General features: G+C 34.0%; 1 protein-coding gene across 1 annotated transcript; it reads left to right on the forward strand.

Annotated features, from left to right (window-relative positions):
• The first annotated feature begins 527 nt into the window (after positions 1-527).
• On the forward strand, positions 528-9,448 carry LOC142611579 (preprotein translocase subunit SCY2, chloroplastic). The gene is made up of 13 exons (XM_075783650.1): positions 528-688; positions 1,991-2,509; positions 2,737-2,825; positions 2,941-3,020; positions 3,139-3,228; positions 3,725-3,816; positions 4,820-4,903; positions 6,210-6,351; positions 6,695-6,811; positions 7,094-7,223; positions 7,979-8,102; positions 8,232-8,338; positions 8,859-9,448. Exons 1-13 carry the CDS (start codon positions 616-618, stop codon positions 8,946-8,948), a joined length of 1,737 nt encoding a protein of 578 aa, XP_075639765.1. The 5' UTR covers positions 528-615; the 3' UTR covers positions 8,949-9,448.
• The last annotated feature ends 11,081 nt before the right edge of the window (positions 9,449-20,529 follow it).

Below are 20,529 nucleotides of genomic sequence, written 5' to 3' on the forward strand. Positions count from 1 at the left end.
TTTACCATTGAGCTACAGTGCGGTTCTACCTTTAGAACCGCACTGTAGCACAATGGTGTGTGTATATATATATATATATATATATATTTTTTTTTTTACAATAGTTACATGTTTTTATAAGTTTAAATTTGGCATTTAGTCATTCTGTTGCTAATGCTCTTACAAAGCCACACCCAAACACGCCATATGCCATCTTCACATAAAACAAGCTATTGTTATTTTCGAAAAGGTAGAGGATTCCTTACTTCTCTCAAAGAGATTAAATTCGGTCCGGTCTTCGCTAATGATAGAATGACACGTAAGCAGTTGTACAAAAAAAAAATACAACCTGTTGCACATAATGACAGCTAAAGCCAGGCCCATTTACAAAATCAGACTTAAATGTCGTTATACTTATAGCTGATATTTGGTGTGGTAGGTTTTATTATATTTTTGGTAAAATTGCTTACATGGCATTCTCTCATTTGACAGTGCAAACCCTTTGTTTTAGGCCAAGACCGACCGGACCAATTAACTCTCTTATTCAAAAGAAGATAGTCTAGTTTTTTTCGAACTAGAAGAAGAAGAAGAAGAAGAAGAAGGTGCGTGCGTGTTTGTAGTTGTACTTTGTTCCTCATGGAGGCAACTCTTCTCAGCTCGCACCACTTCCATCCCCAACTCTTTCCCATAAAACCCACTAAAATCCCAGGTCAGTTTTTGCTTTTTTATCTTCATTTGCGTTTGTTTCCTGATAAAACCAAAGGAAAAGCAAAGTTAAAGTAAGCCAAAGCAAAGAAAAGAAAAGGAAAAGTGAAGAAATGTCTGTAAATTTGTTTCTTTCATTTGTTTATTGGACTTGATTATCATTTTTTTTTTCATAAGAGACCAAGTGGGTGTCATTCTTTAGATGCAATTTCTTAAATTTTATTTGGCTTAGTGCTCTTTTTCTTTGGCGTGACATGTGGGAGTTTTGCTTCTTCGTGTTTTGTGTGTGCGATGATTTTGGTCCAAGAAAATGTTTTTCTTTTGGATAGTTATTGTTGGGGTTTGCTAAATTTTCAGTTTATGAGTTACTTGCATTGGTTAAGCCAAGGTTGATAACATATAGTGGTGTGTGTTTGTGTTTTAGTTTTGAAGATTTTTTTTTTTTTGATAAGTAACTTAAGAAATTTGGGAGAATTATTAGGATTGTGGGATTTATTAGGATTGTGGATTTGGTTAGTATGAGAATTGTTTCTGTGTATTATCTATTAGGATAATGTGGTTAAGCTGTATGTGGCCTGAAAGATTGTTACTTTAATTACAATTGCTCTTTTATTTTTGTATATTTGAAGATGTAACTTATATTGACATGGAGGAGAGACCTTAAGTACAGAGAATATGTACGCAAAGCTCTCCTAAAGAATTACATCGTATAAGGTTACTATGAGAAAAATTGTTGCTGTGTTGAATTTTGATTGTGTTCAGAATTGCATGCTGGAGTTGATTTCCGTGCCAAATAGTGTTTCATCTTTGTGAACATTAGATGGATATGGGGCAAAATCTTTCAAACTAGAGCCATTCGTTTTTATATTTTTCATAATATGAATGACGGGGTTTATTGATAATCGTTCATTGTGGGTTGTGTGAATGCACTAGAAGAGTTATACTTAGTCTAGCTCCAGATTAACATTTCTGTCTCTTTTAATTGGCCTTCCTCTTCAAATTGTAAAGTTATATGGAATCAAAAGGGCACATTTAGACATTGGAGTCATCGATTGAAGTTGTGTTACTTTTGGAAGCATGGGGTGAGCAATCTTTTGTCATCCTCATCTGTCGGGTTGGAAAACTTTTTCTGGAGGTCTCTCTTTAGAGTGTTTTGCTTCATATAATTAACATGCTCTATCATTTGCTATATCACCAATTGGCTTCACAGTGAAAAATAGTATAGCTTACTGGATGACTTTGGTATACTGAATACAGATATATTTGTATCTGGACTTATTGTGCAACTATTACATCTTAATTACAGGCGGACATGCGGAATGTGGCCTGCAAATTTGTAATTCACTGTTTGTCAAAACCCAAGTTGCCTTTAAGAGAAATTCTTTGGAATCTCACAGGAGGCATTCCCTGTTGCAAAACAAGCCTTTCTTCTCCAAAGTAAACAAAAAATTCTGTGTTAATTTTTCAGATCGGCTCCGAAGTGACTATGTGAATGTTGATACATCTGCAGCATCTCAAAATTTTAATGTTGTACCTCTGAAGCCTGATGATGGGGAAGATACTCATAGTTTGCTTGAGATTAATAACACTAAGACTGTACAGCACATACCCAAAATGTTTAAAAATAGGTTTCTAGATTTTGTACGGCTGAGTTCTGTCCTGAATAATGCTGCTGAATCATTTTTCAAGAGCGAGATACGTCGTAGGTTATTTGTGACAGCTGTACTAATTATAATTAGTCGTGTTGGATATTTCATTCCTTTACCTGGATTTGATAGAAGATTGGTACCTCAAGATTACCTCAGCTTTGTCTCCGGCTCTGTTGGTAAGTTACAAAAAAAAAAAAAAATGTGTACATATGTGTATTTATATATGTTTATGATGCCCATATGACTATCCCTATACTGTTTAACACCTATATGATTTCTCTGCCATGAAAGAACAAAAACTTGATTTTGCAACCATGGAAATTCGATGCCTTCATTTATTATAACTTCAATTTTTTCCCTTCAATTTATACATTTGTATAATCATTAATGTTGCTTCTGGCAGATGAACTTGGTGATTTCACAGGAGAGCTTAAGCTGTCGCTTTTTCAGCTTGGGATCAGTCCTCAGATAATAGCATCAATTATCATGCAGGTTGCTGCATTTCTTCTGCCATGATACACAAATGTGCTGAATTCTTTTTTATAGGCTCTCTATTAGATATATGCTATTCAATATCTGTGCTGAATTTTATGAACTTGATGTACAGGTGCTCTGTCATGTAGTTCCCTCCTTAGTAAAGCTACGGAAGGAAGGCTTAGATGGCCATGAGAAGATTAAGAGTTATATGTGTGTCTAGTTATTCATCTCAAGCAGTGAGCGAGTCTTTGCTACGCAGTTTTGTAGTGTTTGTTTCGTAAATGTATTTTGAAGATTCCCAACCCTATGAATGTCTCTTCCATTTCAGATGGTGGATGTCTCTTGGCTTCGCAATATTGGAGGCTGTGATAGTTGCTTGCTACTCACTTCAATATTCAATTTATGCAGCTAGTCATAGGTAATTTGCTGGGAAGAAATCATTTTCACAAATGTTCTAAGATTTCAATTTCCTTTCACAAGTTGGAAGTAAAATGCTCTAAAGATGATTTGACGATACATTTTCTTTCTGATATCAAAGATGTTGGGTTGCCTTATCCACTACTGCACCTAGCATGTCTTAATCTTTGTTTTTTACTATATAATATTCTTCTTTCTAATTGATGGTTGATATCTATGCTATATTCAATGCACGCAATCCTCAAACTATAGCATATGTATTAATTTTGGTTACAGTTAGGTGATCATGATACCATAGTCACAAGATGATTATATTTTTATTTTGATTTTTGCTTACAAGAGGGGAGGGGGGGGGGGGATTTTAACTTAATTTCTCCACTATAAAAAAAAAGGGCTGTGCCACCGAGCCAGAAGGTTCTGGGCCAAGATTATCATTTATTTCTTTGTTCTTTGAAAGAGATTTTCTTTTAGGGCTTACAATTTTATGGATTTGGCAGGGTCAAGCATGTGATGGTAACGGCTCTTTTATTGGTCTGTGGTGCAATGACTACGACATGGATCTGTGATACCATATCAGAATCTGGATTTGGTAGTATTCCTGACATATTAATTTGCATTTTTATTGTATTTCTTCTACTTCTCTTGTCATTATTTATTCAAACTATATTTGTGGATAAATCTTAATTTTCCTGTAAAGAAAACAATCAATGAAAATATTTTATTCTTCTAGATTACAGGACATTATGTTGAGTATGTAATTTATCAAATGAATAAATAATGGAAAACATTTTAGATGCTTTATTTTGTTTAGATTATTCTTGAACCTGTGATTGACTTTCTTAAGAGTATTTGGTCAGTCAATGCTTATGCTAAGAAGAAAGGTTCATTACTAAAGTTCAGAACAAAAGATTTTCATTTGAAAAGCATATATGACCAGAAATTTTCATATAGCACATACAATTATTCTGATGCATGTATTGAACGTGTTCTTATCTAGAAATCTTTTGTATTGCTTATAATCAAAGAAGTTAGTTTGCAATTATTTTAGGAATAGCATGAGAGATTTTTTGCCTGGGAGGGCTATATAATGTTAGAGCTCAAATGCTGAACTATGAGAGAATGTATCAAAACACGAAATGTAATGCTACTGTAGAATATGTGATCATTCTTTTCTTTGATAGGGTTTGTGCTACTGTGTGCTTATTCTCTTTCATATTTGATTTCATTACAGAATCAACTGCTTAATGATTCCTTCAAACTCGTAGCTTCTTTCTTTTTAGTTTTTCCCTTCTGATGTGGTTGTCAGTATTTTTCTAGCGGCACCTTTTGTCTTAGAAGGGCATACTCCAACCAGAAATGCTGGTATTGCCAATTCTAGTTGATCTAGTACATTGGACCTCTGGTTGATTTTATGCCTTCTAAAGATGAAAGAGATAATCTATTTTCTTGTTTTGTTCTCTTCCATTCCTAAAGAAGAAAGAAAAAGTAGACACGATGGTAACGTACTATCAAGTTCTACGTAATTAGGAACATTGTCTGATCTTGTATGATGTAATCTTCTCTTCTAGTCTGACCTCTTATGCATATTTCAGGTCAAGGTTCATCATTAATTATATGTGTGGGAATATTGACGGGCTATACAGAAACATTATACAAAATGCTGTCTCAGCTCTCAGGTTTGTGATAAGAGATGAACTTAAATCTATAACTATTTTGATCTCTGCCTCCCTTTTTCTAGGTTTAAAATCATTTTTGATATTATTCAATCTACTCTTATATTTAATAGTTTAATGAGAGAAGGTCAAGCTTGTCTTTGTTGCTCATGACTTAATTTCTGTTGCATCTTCCTAAGTTTGATGTTTAACATCTCAATCAGAACATGATGTAGCCCTAATTTCAGAACCTCTAATGGAGTATTATGTTAAATCTTAACTGTGTAAAATCATTTGTGTAAACTAGTAGTATGCAGTTCAAAATTCAATTACTTAAAAACAAATTTTATGCCCATACATAGAGAGACAACCAAATTATATGTGATACTTTTAAGATTTTGAATTGACATACATAAATTTATAAACATTAATTTACACAAACTCAATCAAATCTATATGACATTTATCCATTTATTGAGATCATTATTTTTAGTCATATGGTTGAACCTAGTTTGCCATTTGACTATCATGTTCTTGTAGCTGGTATATTCATAAGTATTTCATATAATTCTTGTCATTGTAGAACAGTAATTTAGATACTGCACAATCACCCATTCCTCAATCGCCACAAATAAACACAAACCCACAAACAATTACCATTCCAAAACCATGAAAAACACCCTAAAAAAAAAAACCCACATAAAATAACTTCACAAAATTAACAGATTAGTGAATGACAATAATTCACTATTTTTTTTTTGTTGTCTTTGGTCACAGAATTGAAAACCTTAGGGACAGACAAGAAATCCCAAGCCCAAAAAAAAAAAAAAAAAATTTCAACAAAGAGAGCATTATTTTAGAGAGGAAGTTCTCACACACACACAGGCTTAGTGTGGAGATGAAAGCTTTATATGGTCTGTTCTGTGGAGAAGGGAAGCCAAGGAAGCATAAAAACATTTTTTTCCTCTTTGTGGACAGAAGAAATCCAAAGAAAAAGAAATCCAACATAGAGAGAGAGCAATGTTTCGAGAGGCAGTTCACACACGCACACAGAGGCTTAATGTTGGGATGAAAGCTTTTTGTGGTATTTTTTGTGGAGAAGGGAAGCCATGGAAATGTTTTTATGCTTCTAAGAAGTATGAAACCTTTTATGCCTCTTTTGGCTTATTTTCCATTGATTGTGGAAAAAGTTTTCCATTGGTTGAGATTTTCAGCTCTACCAAATGGCAAAAAATGTGGTAAATGTTTTATGCTGAAATATATAGAGCATTGCAGGAAAATATACCTTCAATTTAATTTCAGTAGGTGACATTATCAATTTATATTGCAGGAAGTGCTGTCAGTTGGTGGCCCTATGTACTTGCAGTGTTGGGTATTTTCACTGTGGTCACTATGTGGGCAGTTGTGGTAACTGAAGGTTGTAGGAAAATTAAGCTGCAGTATTATGGTTTCAAACTTGCTTCTGCTGCAAGGTAATACCATTGTTTGTCCAAAACTTACTGTCTTTTTCTTCTTAAACAAATATACATTACACATGTTTACTTTGCCCTAATTTTATTTTTTTCCCACAATATTGCCTGATGAGATTATATCTATAGTTCTGCCTTTTGTTACACAAGAGTTACTCTATAGTTCTGCCTTTTGTTACTACTATCATATGTTGTATGTTTGATTGCTTGAATATTGACTAATAATATGCAATAGGTAACAAACTTGTGGAAGTTGTCCTCACCATATACCTAAGCATTGTCAGAGCACTAAATTATGGTATCTGGTAATATAATTGGTTCATTGACACTTTTGTTTTTTTTACAGAGAAGACTCCCCAGTCACTGAAGTGGAGCCCTATATCCCTTTCAATATTAATCCATCAGGAATGCAGCCCGTTCTTACTGCCACTTACCTCTTGGGATTTCCCAGCATTCTTGCAAGGTTATTTCACTGATGATTGATTTAGATGATTATATGTGCATTTTGCATCTTGAGCTTGAGAACCCATTGTATATGTACACCCTGAAAACAGTTGAAGCATCCTTTTCTCGTTCATTTTTTATGCATGCGTCTTATTAGCTGCCTTGCTCACTGCTTATTATTCAGGCCATGGGGAAAAAAACAAAAAAAAAAAAGGAAAAAGAAGAGGAAAAAGTTCTCTTGCTTGTCAGCTGTATTTGTTTTATAAAGAATTTAGTACTAACACAGCTATTCATTTGACAGTCTCCTTGGATCACCTTTCTGGGAGCATGTGAAGGAGATTTTGAACCCCGAAACTTCTCTTGGTGCAAAGCCTTGGGTTTACTATACAATATATGCGTTTTTTGTCTTCTTATTTAATATATTTGACATTGTAAGTTTCTTCTTAACTTTATGTTCTACACTTCTACTATCCTAGAAATCTATGTGCTGCTAGACAATCTTCTACAATATATTGTTTTCAAGATTTTCCTCTCCTCCAGGATTTTAATCTTCTTTGGAAATCACTACTTAGTTATATGACACAAAAATATAAAGCCAAGTGGTCCATTTTTATTTTGTGCTAAAATTTATGAGTCTCTTGAAGCATGGCCTCTATGGCTCAAAATATTCTGGACCTTCATACTCTGACGTTTGACAGAACTAAGTGACGATCGGAAGGATTGAAATCAGTATGGCACCTAAGTCAAGCTGTGGTAGTTCATGAATAAAATATAATTTCGCACTGGTTCATGTACCTTCTATGTTGGCACAATTTAAATGTGATTGAGGAATGCAAATGAATAAACAAGCTTTTTAAATTTTGGTTTTTTTTTTTTTACTATATGAATGTTTAGAAATAAAGAGCTATTTCAAACATGATTATCATAATTTGAAACAGAAGTATAGAACCATTAATAATACCATTTTATATCATTTAGGGTAGTTCTTAGAATGTGAAATGAGGCTATATCTCTAACCTTGATTTACTATGACGTGTTTTCACTTAATTGATTATCTCTTTATACTGGTTAAAACAAACAATGAAATCTACTATATTTTGCTAAGCAGCCCCTTGATTTGAAGTCTTATAATCCTTCAGTTTTCATCTTTGTAAAAAGGTCTCTCCTAAATGGTAATTCTGTCCAGGCCAACTTGCCAAAGGAAATTGCTGATTACTTAAATAAGATGGGTGCAAGGATACCAAACATAAAACCTGGGAAAGCTACCATAGAATACCTCACAAAGATTCAGGCATCGACACGCTTTTGGGGTCTGTATTTAAATCAAAGTAGCATAATGTGCAATTTCAACTTTATTCCACTATAAATAGTGGTTGTTGACTTAAATTTTGTTTGTTTCCTCGCTGGTTTTTGGCCATTCTTTTGTGGACATTGCACAGGAGGCCTGTTGTTAAGTTTGTTAGCAACTACATCAACCATACTGGATCATTACTTGCGCCGTATAAATGCAGGATTTGCAATTGGGTTCACATCTGTCTTGATCATTGTAAGTATAGTACTAACTTTACTAACTTTAGGCCCTGTAGATATGCATGTGCTCACTTTCCCCACGCTATCTAGAATTCTAGAGATAGCTTCCTCGGAAAGTTGACTAATGCTGATTTAAATATGTGCCACTAAATGCATTTTGCAAGCATGTTGAAGCTCACAATTCTTATTAAATTACCATAAATATTAAAACTCTAAATTGACTCTAGACTATTGTCAGTTAACCTAGCTATATATGTATATGTTTTCAGTGCTGGAGTTGTAATTTTGACTTGAGTGCATCCATAGTCTTGGCACATCGGTTAGTTGCTTTGATTTTTTTATATGATTGTTGGAGGAGGAGGGGGGGGGGGGAGAGAAGATTTGAACCTTGAAAGTCTTCATTGGAAATACTAGTTAAGATAAATTACTGAATTATGCCTTCTATCGACTCCTTCAACAATGCTCTTATCTAAATAGTTTGTACGGTTGTCTTATGTATGCAATTTGTCTAATGAGCCTTGACATTTGTTTGTCAGGTGGGTTCCATTATTGAGCTTAGAAGATCGTACCAAGCATATAATGTAATGCCAACTTTAAGCAAAGCTCTAAGACGGTATGGTGTATAACTTCCATACCTTCCAACAAGGCCACATTTCTTCATCATTGTGTGGTGGTGTCGTTTTTACTCATAAACTTTAAAGGAAATCCTGCCCAGCTGATACTGCCTTGTTCCAGAGATTCTCCAAATGGTTATGGTTGAGGGAAGCTGATGCTCCTAGCATCATAATTTATAACCTTCATGAGTGTTTCTAGTTTAGAGGAACAGCTGATGTTGCAAGAAGTCGTGAGTTCAAACCCTATTACATGTGTGTAACTTATCAATAAAAAGGAAAAGAGAGAAGAAGCTGATGTTGCAATAGGGAAGAGCAGGTTATGAAGCCTCGTTTTTGTTACATGGTTTATGCATCTTTTAGAGAATGTTTCAAGTCAGAATGAGATTTAATTAGCCAATAGTTTTATCCAAGTGCTGGACACTTGGGACGGCATTTTCAGATTTTACACACATAGAATCTGTATTGTAAGGAGTTAGCTATATGTAAATTATTTTTAGTCTTCTTGGTGAGCATCATATAATGTTATGTCAGAAGTGAAGTTCATTTTCTTCAATGGATTGAAGGTGTAATGCAAAACCTGTTTGGATTTTTTAGAAAATTTCCCAAAAAAGAGACGTTGCTCCTTTGGGGTTTTGAGAGCCTCTAGGCCGGTGTTTGGTGAACGTTTGCAAGCAGAGGATATGGTATGGGGGAGAAAGGTTGATGCATGCAATATCCTCTGCTTGCAAACCTTGACCACCTACGTTTGCCAAAAGGTCATTTTAATTGTGTAAGCACCTTATGCATAAAAAAATAATAATAAAAAAGAAAAAAAGAAAGAAAGAAAACGTATGTATAATTGTGTATTATCAACAAATCTAAAATCAACAGGATAGAAATTTTTTAAAAACATAGAAGCAAATAGGATAGATTTTATTAAAAAAAGAAAAGAAAAGAAAAGGCAAATAAGATAGAATTAAATAGTAAATACTATTGTGCATCAACCTACGTTTTTTAATATTTTTTTTGGACTACGTTTTGTTTTTGTGATAATAAAATAACAAAATATAGTATTTGATTTTCATTTTTCACCTAAACTCCTTTTTAATTTGTTCATATCAACTTCTTCATAACCTAAAATTCTCTCTATATATACACGGTTTTTTGGTGTATTCTTCTTTCTACTACTTTAAAAAAAAAAAATTTATGCTGTATTCTTTCCTTCTCATCTCTACTCTACCTACAACTTTGCAGGTATTTTTTTCCCCATCAAATTGAATAGGTTTTTTAGTATTTATTACCTTTTTATTGTATACTATATGACTTTTACCAACAAGTTTTATAGATAGGTTGAAATTCTATGTTTGTGTTGATAGATTATAAATGCTTATATGAAATAAAAGGTGAACTTACACACGGTAAATATGAATCCATTCCCAAAGGAATTATAACAATCGTCCATGGCCTAATTCGTTTTTCTCTAAACTTCTATCCCTCTTAATATCATAGTCATTGCACCTTTTAGATTTAGATTTAGGTTTTTGTTTTTATTTTTTCGATTGTTGTTGTAGACTGTTGCACATTTTTAATGATAGCTTATTGTAAAGTTGTGATTTACAACTATGTTTTATGTTGACTTTATTCCATGACAAAAAGTGTTGTATTTGCATAAATTTTTTTCCTTGTATTTTTGTGGGATTCTATTGTATTGGATTTAGTATTAAGTTGGTAAAGACTCAAGCTTAATTGAAGATCAGTGCATTTCGCAACTAGCTCGCGAGAAGTTTGCGAGAAGGGTTCTTGCGAAAAGGGAATGTGAGAAGCCCATGGCTGGAAGCTGAAGAGTCGTGCCAAGCTGTCAATTTCGCGAGTGTCTCACAGGTAAGGCCTTCTTGCGAGATACTCGCAAAATTCTCTGACTGAAGGACTTTTAAGTGTGACTTTCTTACCCTTCACCTATACTATATATACCCTCATTACCCACAAAAGTATGTGAGGCCATTCAGAGAGAAAAACTCTAGATAGGTTTTCAACAACACACACACCCATCTTTTAGAGAGAGAGTTATTAATCTTTAGTGAGAAATCATTCTAGTTTCTTCTCCTTCCCTTTTCCATTGTCATACTTTGAGAAGAGATTTGTACCCAAACATAACCTACACATTTTCAGAGTGTAGAGAGTGTTTTGGAGCTTGGGAAGTTTTAAGAATTTGCCAAAAGATGCTGGTGAGGCTTGGCGGATGCAATCGGGCGTATTACGAGATCTGGAAAGCTAGACAAGACACAGTTCCGAGAAGCTTTGTTGGAGTAAGAGTTTGGAGGGCTTAGGTACATTGGGTAGATTAGGCTTGGAGGGTTTCTTATTATTCGTGTATCCCAACTTATTGTCTAGTGGATCAATTTACTGCTTGGAGGGCGGCGGAGAGGTTTTTCGCCGAGTTCTTCTGTTTCCTCTTCGATAACACATCGCCGTGTTATCTTGTGTTTGCATCTCTCTTTCCTTACTCTTGTACTTTACTTTTATTATTTGTTGTTCATGTTTATGCACTAGAGTAGTATCGGTTGTTTGCGCTTCATTTATTTTTGTTTCCGCACTTAAATAAGTTAGAGTAAAATTAACTGAGCCGTAATTTTTTTTTTAATTTGGGGTCTAAATAGCTCTTATATTTTTAACACAAATTCGAGCTTTCAATTGGTATCAGAGTAGGTACACTTGTATTGGTTTCATTAACTAAGTGTGATCCTTGACCCCTTTGTGTGTTTTTCCATGGATAGTGTTTTGTATGCTTCTATGAATGTTGTTAAGTGTAACATGCCATGCGTTTGTGAAAATGCCTCTATGAGTGTTAATCCTCAAAATTGTGATGACATGTTACATGAATCTATGGGTGTTGTTGTTAATATTCCAAATGTCAAACTCTTGAAGAAAAATGGTAAGAAGTTTCATGAGAATTTGAGCAAGTTTATTTTTGAAAAGAATGATTTGATTGTTAAGCTCAATGAATCCAACAAATTGGTTGAAAAGTATAAAAAACTTGTTGAAAGTTCTCTTGAAAAGCTGAAAGAGTTTGAATGTTTGAATATGAATTTGGATGCTAAACTTGCTTTTCTAACAAACTAGTTGATAATCTTAAATGTGAAAATGAATCTCTTAAGATGTATGCCAAGTGTTTGAGTGTTGAACCTATTGCTAAAAAGGATGAAAATATTTGTTGCAATCATGTCGTGGTACCCGATTTTGTCCCTATTGTGTGTTCTACCTCAAAGGACAAATCGGTGTACATTCCTCCACACAAAAGAAATCAAAAAGTGGAGAGAAAGGCTCTTAAGTCAAAGTCTCCATTTAGGTCTCAACTTAAGGTTTTGGATGGATTTAAGTTTGTTCCAACTTGCTACCATTGCGGTGTGATCTGTCATATAAGACCTCAATATCCCAAGTTGAAGTAGAGAACAAAACCATGTTGCTAGATCCTTCCCTAAAAAGCCTAATAGACCTAAACCCATTATTTGTTACCATTGTGGTGCCTTTGGTCATCTCAGATATCATTACTCTAAGTTTCAAGCTCTTAAAAGAATTAAAAGAAAAGAGAAATTTGAGCTTCTTGGAAGTTGTGCTTTGCAAGCTAAACCAGTTTTGGGAGAAAATGGTAAGTTGTTGAAGAAAGTTTTTAATGTTCTTACCTCCTTGTCTATGTGCATCTCCGGTTCTCATTCTTCCAACCCTCGTCTCACTTCTTATGATATACTCATTCCAAACAATCATTCCGTTTGGATGAGGAAGGGTTCCTATGATTAAGCTTATGCTCGTTTGGTCCTTGATCTAATTATTTCGATCTTTGTAGGACCCTTTATGCATTAGATGCTTCATTGTCATGCATTTGTGCATCATGCATCTTTTTATATACATTGTTTTGTTTTTGTTTTTTATCTTACTTTTATGTCTTTGTTTTGTGTGTGTAAAAATCCAAAACCATATAAAAAGTGAAAAATTCAAAAAGTTTGATCGTATATGTTTGAGCACATTTCACATGTGAGTTTGGCCTAGTACCTTCGTACTAATAGCGTAGTGCATTTACGAGCTTAACTTGTTTTGTATGCACATCTATCTTTGTGAGAAAATTCTTGAAATCTACGTGTGATTGTTGTAAATTGATCTTCAAGCTTGTCATAAATGATTAGTCAATAGTCTTATGGTCTTGATACATGCATAGACTTGTGCCTATATCTTTTCCCATCTTTTTATATTTTTGCTTAAAGAGCTCAACAAATGTAAATCTCAAAATGAAAAGAGATAATGAGTTGCAAAAACTGTCGCACATATTAGTATTTGACTAGGAAAAAGGGAAAGCGACTTGTATTTAAATGTATGGTCCCTCAAAAAGCCAAATGCTCACTCACAAAGTTGAAATATCAAAACTTTCAAGCATCGATCTCAAAATGAGATGTTTTGTTCAAAATTTATCAATGTTATAATTTGTAAAGAAGCCAAATGAAAAACTTCAAAGTTATGTAATTATTTTTCTTGTGGGAGATCATATATGTTCATTTCTATAATTGAAATAGTCCACTTGACTTAGTACTAGTTGTGTACAACTTGATTGAATTAATCATTGAAGCTTCACTCTAGACTAAGGACTATTCCACATTTGATACATACACATAACACACAAGTTTAATGTTCAATGAACATTTATGTGTTTGTACATGCTCAAATGTGATGTTTGTGTGCTCAACTATATGTGGATCAAACCAAAAAGATTTTTGTTCTTTTTGTTTGCTTTTAGAGGTGATTTGTATCACTTATGTTTTTCAAGTTGTTTTTGTGTGAAAAACATGTTTTCTGGGTGCTTTCGTGATGTAAGCTCAATCACGAGTTAAAGGGTCCAATTCTCAAGTTTTTCAGTTTTGGACAGAGAGTTTTGTGACTGTTTCAAGATTAAGGCTTACCAGTAAAATTTTGCGGGATGCTAACCAGCGAAACTTCCCACGAAAATTTCCAGATTAGCTTTTAAAAGGCATTTCGTGGGTCATTTGTTTTAAACGTCTCCCAACCTCTCCCAAACCCTTATTTTAATGTTTCTACATCAAAACCCAACTAAATTCAATTGTTTTTCATTCCATTAACATCTCTAAGGTAATCTTTGACTATTTTCATTAATTTTGATCCTTAGATTATGTTTTTGGGGGGTTTTATGTTCATAGTTGAGATTTTTTCAAATAAGAGTTGGAAACTTAATTTTTGTCAAATTTTTTTTATTGGGTTTGTTTTAAATGTTGATTTGTTTTGGATGTTGGCCCCTTGTGGCAAAAATAACATGTATTTAGGCAAGATTTTCATATGTTCTACATAGTTTAACATATATGTGTAGTGTGTGCACTCTAAGTGTTTGATAAAATGTCCAAATGACATTTTCTCGCTGTTTTGAACTCTGATGAGTACCAAATTTTTGGGGATCACCATAGTTATTCATGTTTATTATGTTTTGATCATTGCTGGTGTGTTTTATACACTTTGCCCCGTGAGTGCTTATTCATGCATTGGTCATGCATCTCACCTTTGCTGCACACACTCTAACACTTGACATGTTTTACATTCACTCATGTTGTTTAAGTCTTTTTAGACCTTTTAGCACATATAACATGTTCTTGTGTCTATGTCATACCTAGGTCTATATCATGTTCCATCATCTTTAACATGTCATGTTTACTTTATGCTTTGTAGCATTGTATCTTTAAGATGTTTATCTTTTATTTGAGCTCCATTTTCTCATTCATCTTGCACCCCTCATGCATCTTGTCCTTGTTCATATCTTCTTTTATTTCCCTCCTTCCTCTTGATTCACTTGTCTATTCGTGACAAAAAGGGGAAGAGTATATCGGATTGTATACCGGAGTGTTTCATCATGTCTATATGACTTATGTGCACATTCTTAGGGGGAGAAATTTTTATCTCGTGCACATTCGTAGGGGAAGAAAGCTATAGGAGAGATGCATATACCAAGGGGGAGAAGACATCTTTTTGAGAAAACCTTGTTTTGCTTTGTTTTATATTATGCTTGTTTTCGCATTGCTTTTTGGTGCTTTGAGTTACATTTAGTATCTATGCTTTGTTGCTCTCATTGCATTGTGTTTATGTGTTGGAACACACTTGTGCCCTTGTTGGATCTTGTATCCTTAATGCAAATTCTTTGGTGTTTTGCATTGGTTGTGTGTTGGACATGCATATATCCTTGTGTCTTTGTGCTTTAATGATTGCATGTTCGGATGATCATTTGCTTTGCTATATGATCATTGTAGTCATTTTCATAGGATTGTTTTGGTGTATGATCAAGTTACTCATATGTTTCACATCATGTTTACTTGATCGTATTTTACTTGTTATAATATACTTGTCCTTTTATTACTTGTTTTACCTTAAGGGTCTAATGTGTTTTGTGCAAGTGTTTTAGGTTACAGGTATATATGTTCCAAGTGCTTCATAGCTTCTAGATTTAAATGTGAGTGAGTTTTGCCATTGTTTCCAAACTCACGTTTAAGTCTAGAGTCTGTTATAGGGTGTTTTGTCACGGAATAGCCAAAAGGGGAGATTGTAAAATTGTGATTTACAACTATATTTTATGTTGGCTTTATTCCATGACAAAAAGTGTTGTATTTGCATAAATTTGTTTCCTTGTATTTTTGTGAGATTCTATTGTATTAAGTTTAGTATTAAATGGGTGAAGACTCAAGCTTAATTAAAAATCAATGCATTTCGCGACTAGCTCGCGAGAAGGGTTCCTGCGAAAAGGGTGTGAGAAGCACATGACTGGAAGTTGAAGAGTCGTGTCAAGCTGTCAATTTGACGAGTGTCTCGCGGGTAAGGCCTTCTCGCGAGATACCTGCGAAACTCTTTGACTAGAGGACTTTTAAGTGTGACCTTCTTACTTTTCACCCGTACTATATATACCCTTATTACCCACAAAAGTATGTGAGACCATTCAGAGAGAAAAACCCTAGATAGATTTTCAACAACACACACACCCATCTTTTAGAGAGAGAGCTATTAATCCTTAGTGAGAAATCATTCTAGCATCTTCTCCTTTCCTCTCCCATTATCATACCTTGAAAGGAGATTTGTACCTAAATACAACTCACACATTTTCAAAGTGTAGAGAGTGTTTTGGAGCTTGGGAAGCTTTGGGGATTTGCCAAAAGATGCCGGTGAGGCTTGGTGGATGCAATCGAGTGTATTGCGGGATCTAGAAAGCTAGACAAGACACGGTTCTGAGAAGCCTTGTTGGAGTAGGAGCTTGAAGGGCTTAGGTACATTGGGTAGATTAGGCTTGGAGGGTCTCTTGTCTAGTGGATCGATTTACCGCTTGGAGGGCGGCAGAGAGGTTTTTCGCCTAGTTCTTTGATTTCCTCTTCGATAACATATCGCCGTATTATTTTGTGTTTGCATCTCTCTTCCGTTACTCTTGCACTTTACTTTTATTGTTTGTTGTTCATGTTTATGCACTAGAGTGGTATCAGTTATTTGCCCTTCATTTACTCTTGTTTCCGCACTTAGATAAGTTAGAGTAAAATCCACCGAGCCGTAATTTTTTTTTAAAATTTGGGGTCTAAACAGCTCTTGTGTTTTTAACACAAATCTGAGCATTCACTTATAAAGTTTCAATTTGACAACTTTTATGTAATGGTGTGGAATGTTTTCGCTGAGTAGATTATATAGAAAACGAAATACTTGTATCATTTATTTTCTCACCACATGATTATTTGTTGTTGACATCAATATTTTTTTGTATATTATATGTCCTATAAGTTTATGACCAAAACTCTGCAACACACAAGCTCCATGAGTGTCAGTAGTGTTCATTACTTGCACTCAACCACTTTCATATTTATGAAATTGGCTGTGAGAAAAGTTGTGCCACTAACATTATTGAGTCAATATTCTTCCTTTTCTTGCTAGGATGTTCGTTAGAATAGCTCTAATATTTTTGGAGACCAAGTCAAAGCCTTGAATATTCAAATTGTAAAAAACTAAATCTTGGAGCAACTTGGCTCTGTCGCTGCTTTGTAGTTTGTAAACATCTATATATTGCCATGCAAAAACTAACATGCCCCAAACAAGTAGGCCTATGTATATACAACCATGCAATAATATTCCCTGATTTTTTTCTTCTTCTTCTCAGAATAAAGGCCTAAACATTCAAATAGACTGTATTTAATTTGATCGTTTCATAGAGAGATGTCGAGTGCAATGTTGAATGATCTTCCTGAAGATGTATTAATGGGCATATTTTCAAGATTACCCATCAAGACTATCTTACAATTCAAGTCTGTTTGCAAATCATGGTATGATATCATCAAAGATCCTATCTTCATCACCAAGCATGTTAACCTATCTAATCATAGCAACAATGGCTATCTTGCTGTCACACGCCGTGTTGGTACTTTTGGTCGTAAATGTTTAATATCTTTGTTCTCTTATGAAACATTTCGAGAGGTTTTTAACATAACTATTCCATCTAAAAAGGAACATGGCAAGGCACCTTTTAGAATTGTAGGTTCATGTAATGGTATTTGTGTCTAAATATTTCTAAAATTGGAGACACAAATTTTTTGTTTAATCCTGTCACTAGTGAATTCAAAGAGCTCCCAAAACCTGATTATCCTGTACACAAGCTTAGTGAAGTTGAAATTCTTATACATATTGGTCTTGGATTTGGTTATGATCAGGAAACCAATGACTATAAATTGGTCAGAGTTTCTTATTCTAAGAAGAAAAGAGATATTTTATTCAGGAGTTGATGTGTATTCATTGAGTACAAATTCTTGGAGAAGAAAGGATACGCTTGTGCATGGAAGTATTGTGGAGAATTCTTTTTCCAATGGGGACTTAAATGGTGCTTTACATTGGAGGGGTGCAATTAGGAAAAAAAGAAATAATTCATAACATTGTCATATCGTTTAATATTAGAGATGAAGTGTGTGGATACATAAAGTTGCCCAATGAATTGAAATTTGATAAAAATGATTGTTACCCGTTTGTAAATAACGGATTACTTTGTATTGTTGTTATTAATATATATGAGCCTAGATTTGATATATGGGTGATGAATGAACATGGGGTGAAAGAAACTTGGACAAAACAATTGAGTATTGGACCTCTCCTAGCATGGAGCTTTGTTGGATGTGGCAGGAATGAAGAACTTCTCTTCGCAACTTCCTCAACAATGTGCCTTTATGACCTACAACAGATAAAACCTCCTCATGATATTACTTATGCAGATGTTATGGGTTCAAATTTTGTAGCCGAGATAGAGGTGGTCAATCACATTGAGAGCCCAGTCACAATTGAAGGAACAAAAGTTTGTGTCAAAAGAGAGCGTAAAAAGTCTTGGTTTAGGGAGAATTTTTTTTTTATACAAGATAGAATTCTACTCTAGCCTAATCTAAGTGTATATGTGTGTGAAGCTCCCTCCTAGAGACTTTTATTTTCATAATCTTTGTTGTTTTTATTTATTTTGTAGCTATCCTTGCGGTTTACATTAAAACGAAATGAAATTTGGTATCCAAATCTAATAAATAATTTTTTTTGTGCTATTTATCATTCTATAATATTTTGTATTCCGCTTTGAAATTGTGTTTTTACATAAAAGCTTTGTCAATCAAAAGAATGAATTAGTTTTTTTATTTATGCATTTTTTTTTTGCCATGAAGAATATATCATTTTGATTCTTATATTTTGGTAACAATCAATTTGGTTCCTATCATTAATTCACTAACAGAAAATGCATACGTAGCACATGACGTGCATGCACAACTGGCACATGAGACATTGATGTGGCGAATAAAATAATAATATTTAATAATAAAAAAAAGCCACATTAGCATTTAAATTGAAAAAATAAATCTCAAATTTTAAAGGAAGAAAAAATTGTAAGAACATTCCCAAATGTTCTTGCATTTTCTTATACTTTCTTGGAAACCAAACATCAATTAAATTTATGCATCGTTAATTTCAATGGACATAAAAGTCATCTTAACAACTGAGAAAAAGTAAAAGTTATTATGACTTTTTTGTGTTAGAACCCCTTTTTCCTTTTCCTTGTGTGTGGTTTGTTTCTCAAAAAAAAAAAAACAACTGTGAGAGAGAGAGAGAGAGATTATTCCACAAAAGTTCTTAATCATCCTCCTCCTCCTATAACAGTGGTATGAAGTCGGAAAAAAAAAAAAAACTAGAAGGTTGTCCACAATCTCACGCTCGAAGCAAAACCAAAGAAAATGAGAAAGTGGCATTAAAACCAAAGTCACCAAGTAGTAGATTGAGAGGAAGAAAAAGCTTACGTTTGGTATGCATTTGAGAGAGAATAGAGAAAGAGAATTTGAATATTCATCGTAAAAATTTAATCTTGCATACTTGACTGTTTTTCTCTTGAAATAAAACGAAATGTTGATCAAATTGGGGTCCAAATCCGGGTTTGTGTTTGGTTGCCAAGAAAGTACAAGAATATTTAAGAAAATTTGGGAATCCTCTTACCATTTTTTTTTTTGATAGCCCTCTTACAATTTTTTATTCATATCTTTAAAATTTGAGAATTTTTTTTATAAAATTTTTAATGTTGACATGGTATTTTTAAAATATTTATTATAAATTTAAATATTATTATTTTATTCACTACGTAAGCGTCACATGCGCCCGTTGTGAATAAGAAAATCTCTTTCATTTCATGGGCTAGCAGAATCAAATATTAAACGCGGTTCACTGTGAAGCTTGGGCTGGGTTTTTTGAAAACGCAGCTACAGAATGAGTTTTATGAAAGCGCAGCTACAAAATGCGTTTTTTGTGGTGTTGACTCACTGTATAAACTTTAGTTTAATTTCATTGTTAATTTTGTTGTGTTCTTAATTTTTCTTTGGATTGTTTTGCATAATTGTTAAAAACTTTCTTTTTTAGGGTGCCATCTAGTTGTTTTTTAAAAGACCTCAAAAACCATTATTTGAGTTGGTCAATATCAATATATAATGCTATGGACATAAAAAAAAAATTTATAGCAAATTTTACTATTATTGAAGTGGTTGACTGAAAGTGATAGAGAAAAAGTAGTGAATTAATAATTAATAATTGTGTACATCATTCACTCTCAACCACTTTAGTATAAGTGTGCATTTGCGTAGCTGATTTTCTGCGTGCGTTTGCGTTTGCGTTTCACTTGGCTGGTCCCATAGCACTGTTCATGAACTAGCTAAGTGATGAAAAACACGTAGCATTGTTCCACAATAAAAAATATTTTGCTACAGTGTTTTTAGCAATAAATTTTCAGTTTTCAGTGGTATCCAAACATACTCTAACACTACAAAAAACGCGCGCTATAGCCGCGTTTATAAAAAAAAGCGGCTATACCTGACCTATAGCCGCGTTCAAAAGAAACGCGGCTATAGACCAAACCTATAGCCCCGTTTCCTAGAAACGTGGCTTCAGACCCAATCTATAGCTACGTTTTGTTAAACGCGGCCATAGGTTCGGTCTGAAGCCGTGTTTCTAGTGCCTTGAGCTGCGTTTTACGTCCGGACTATAGCCGCGTTTGTCAAAACGCGGCTATAGGTCCAGACAAAAATATTTTTTTTAA

The sequence above is a fragment of the Castanea sativa genome, chromosome 10, assembly GCF_040712315.1.
Source record: "Castanea sativa cultivar Marrone di Chiusa Pesio chromosome 10, ASM4071231v1".
In the NCBI taxonomy this organism is placed as follows: domain Eukaryota; kingdom Viridiplantae; phylum Streptophyta; class Magnoliopsida; order Fagales; family Fagaceae; genus Castanea; species Castanea sativa.

Bases quoted from the DNA above. Each gene is read 5' to 3' on its own strand.
- LOC142611579 (XM_075783650.1), top strand. From the start codon at position 616: ATGGAGGCAACTCTTCTCAGCTCGCACCACTTCCATCCCCAACTCTTT. The intron at 6,812-7,093 runs GTTATTTCACTG...TTCATTTGACAG, and splicing joins TTTCCCAGCATTCTTGCAAG to TCTCCTTGGATCACCTTTCT. The intron at 7,224-7,978 runs GTAAGTTTCTTC...AATTCTGTCCAG, and splicing joins TATTTAATATATTTGACATT to GCCAACTTGCCAAAGGAAAT.